The sequence below is a fragment of the Asparagus officinalis genome, chromosome 1, assembly GCF_001876935.1.
Source record: "Asparagus officinalis chromosome 1, Aspof.V1, whole genome shotgun sequence".
NCBI lineage: Eukaryota > Viridiplantae > Streptophyta > Magnoliopsida > Asparagales > Asparagaceae > Asparagus > Asparagus officinalis.
In genome coordinates this window covers 123,109,868-123,113,166 of record NC_033794.1, presented here as the reverse complement: position 1 = coordinate 123,113,166, position 3,299 = coordinate 123,109,868, and the positions used below count along the sequence as shown (strand labels likewise).

Sequence of the window (3,299 nt, the reverse complement as noted above, 5' to 3'; positions counted from 1 at the left end):
CCGAAATCTCTTGGAGGTATGAAAGTAGAGAAGAGAAGAGAGTTTAGAAGATTTACTCTTCGTTGGTGTGATTCTGAATGAGCTCCAAGCCTCCTTTTATAGGTGATGAAAGGTGTAACCCCCGCTGAATCCAATGGACCGTTACACACGATTATTGCTTCCGTTACCCGCATGCAGCCGTTGCAAAATGTGTAAAACGTGCAAAAATGAAGGCTTGAGAAGCAAAAAGGTGTGCGTGTGCGGCTGAGGCGCGGCGTGCGCGCGCGCACTCGTGTGTGGTAGAAACGCAAAGCCCACAAAACCCAAAACACTATTCAAAGCCCAATAAGGAGAGAACCATTATATACCCTTTACTATTCATCTCATTTTCCGATGTGGGACTATTCACAAAGGCAAAATTGCCTTTTCATGAACAAAGCTTCCAACACGTTACTCGGTTGTTCACTCAAGCTGTTTCAGCTCAAGTACGGGACCTTGTTAGATAGTAAACATGAAGGCAAGGACTGACATGTTATTAACTTACTCTCAAATCTATTACAGCATGCTAAGGCAAGGCATCTTCATCGAGTAGCGATAAGTATACTACTCCTCTTCGACTACTTTGACACTATCATTCGTAGAAGAGTGTGATCATGATGAATCATTACTACAATTTTTAAGTAGTGACTCATCATGACCCCACCCTTTCGTGAACGACTATGCGAAAATAGTAGAAGAGGAGTAGTACACCTAAACTTTTTCATCTTGAACTGTCTAACAGTCAAAAAAATAATAAAATAAAACAACAACAATAATAGTAATTCTAAAAGCGGGAAGAAAGATACAAAGCTGTGGTTGTCGCTTCCTTTGGTAAATTGTTTCAAAAGAAAAACAAAGTGGCCCAAGTGGCCCGGATGCCTGATGCTCTGGACGATGGAGAAAATCTATGGATGATGAGTCCGTGAACTGGCAGAAGGAGATCTATTTTGTTCTGAGTAGTGACAGTGTGGGGTCTATCAATTTCAACCTTTCAGCAAATTGTTTTGACTTATCAAAAGGGTTTTACAGTTTTTTTTTTGGGAAAAATGTGTTCAGGCCCCAAAAACAGAAACTTCATGTGCTGCAGCCCTTCCTAGTTTCCCCCATGTAGTCAGCCCCTTGAAGTGTGACATTTTGTGCTGCAACCCCTTTTTAACAATTATTACATGCCAACTAAGCTAAAATTCCCAAAATAACCTAATCCCCTCTTCTCAATCCTTCAAACCCAGTTCCCTCTCTCTCTCTCTCTCTCTCTCTCTCTCTCTCTCTTTAAAAACAAGGGCTTTCTCAAGCTCGTCGCTCTGGCCCTCGCCCTCCTCACCGTCGCCACCTCCGCCCAGGCTCCCAAGCCTCCCCCGAGTTCGCCGCCGCCTCCCCTCCTCTCCTCCGCCCGACCTCGTCGCGGTAGCTCGTCGTCGCTCCCCTTCTCGCCCTCGACTACGCCTTGATTGAGAGCTCTTGCTATTGGGCCTAGCTGCATTAACAGAGGCAACAACATGTAGTGATGATGGGCAACCTGAAGAAAAATGAAGAAAATGGCAAAGAAGTAGATCATTAGACTCTACAGAACAAAACCCATTACAGAAAACTTTGCCTGGATTGAAAGTGTACCTTCAGTATTGGCTGCAACTGTGTCCAAAAATCCTCTTTTAGTGGGTTTAGAGGCTTTAGGAAAATAACCCAGAGAGAGGACTGAAGGATCTTCTTCATCAATCCAATTTCTCTCTTTTGACGCCATCAGATTAAGTAGCTTTGGACAAACTTCACTTTTCTTTCTAAACTCTTCTCCCATTTTTTACTCAGACTGGAAAAACAGAGCCCGATAGGAGGAACTAGAAGAAAGAAAAAATGTCAAAAAAAAAGTTAGTTCTAACACGCGGGTACAATGTTAGTTCTAACACGCTACAGTGTTAGTTCTAACACGCTACAGTGTTAGTTCTAACACTGTAGCGTGTTAGAACTAACACTGTAGCTGCTTGTTAGAACTAACACTGTAGCTTGTTAGAACTAACATTGTAGCGTGTTAGAACTAACACTGTAACCGCGTGTTAGAACTAACACTGTAGCCGCGTGTTAGAACTAACACTGTAGCTTGTTAGAACTAACATTGTAGCATGTTAGAACTAACACTGTAGCCGCGTGTTAGAACTAACACCGTTCTCATCCAATAGGGCCCTATTCTTAACTGCTGGCCTAAAAAGGATCTATGATCATGGGGAAAAGGGGGGGTTTGATTGGAAGAGATTCTTTTTTGAATAACTTAACCCCCTTTGGATTTTGATTATTTCTATATTAATTTATTTAGGTAATATCATGGAAAATCTGCATTATATTGGTAATAATAAGAAGCTTCCTAATACTATGCTTTGAATGAATTGTGTGGCTTTTCTGTTCCTGTTCTTCTACCGGATTATTTATGATAAACTCTGTACGAGGCGAGTCCTTAATAAAATTGCAATAGAGGTTAACATAATCTCTTCTTACGTGGGTCAGGGTCCCTGTGCTGTCAGGATCTTCTCCATTGAAGATCATTATACTGATCTTTAAGTACATATATAGTCATCTTATTTCTGATGATTTTTGCATGCCTTGGTGTATATAACAGTTTCTCTTTTGGCAGATTAAACCGTTTTCATCTTTCTTATTGCAGTAATCATAAATTGTTTCTGCATTGAAGTTTTTAGTTTTACAATCATTTTTGAATAATCAACCACGGATGATTGTCAATTAAGATTAAAAGGAACAAAAATCATAAAATGTTCTATTGTTACTGCGCCTGCCTTTTTTAAACGCTACAGTGTTAGTTCTAACAAGTTAGTTCTAACACGCGGCTACAGTGTTAGTTCCAACAAGTTAGTTCTAACACGCGGCTACAGTGTTAGTTCTAACACGCTACAATGTTAGTTCTAACAAGCTACAGTGTTAGTTCTAACACGCTACAGTGTTAGTTCTAACACGCGGCTACAGTGTTAGTTCTAACACGCTACAATGTTAGTTCTAACAAGCTACAGTGTTAGTTCTAACACGCTACAGTGTTAGTTCTAACACGCGGCTACAGTGTTAGTTCTAACACGCTACAACAGTGTTAGTTCTAACACGCTACAATGTTAGTTCTAACAAGCTACAGTGTTAGTTCTAACACGCGGCTACAGTATTAGTTCTAACAAGTTAGTTCTAACACGCGGCTACAGTGTTAGTTCTAACACGCTACAGTGTTAGTTCTAACTGTAGGTGTAAATTTTGATCTCCCAAAAATAGGGAACTTCGTTTGTATTGATAAT

The 3,299-nt window shown here is 40.6% G+C and overlaps 1 protein-coding gene across 1 annotated transcript in view; it reads right to left on the bottom strand.

Moving 5' to 3' along the window:
• LOC109840979 overlaps window positions 1,814-3,299 on the bottom strand; it is an 8,146-nt gene continuing 6,660 nt past the window's right edge. The window contains exon 3 of the mRNA XM_020409820.1: window positions 1,814-1,850. Within this exon, the coding sequence (XP_020265409.1) occupies window positions 1,814-1,850 (37 nt within the window). The remainder of the gene's footprint in view (window positions 1,851-3,299) is intronic.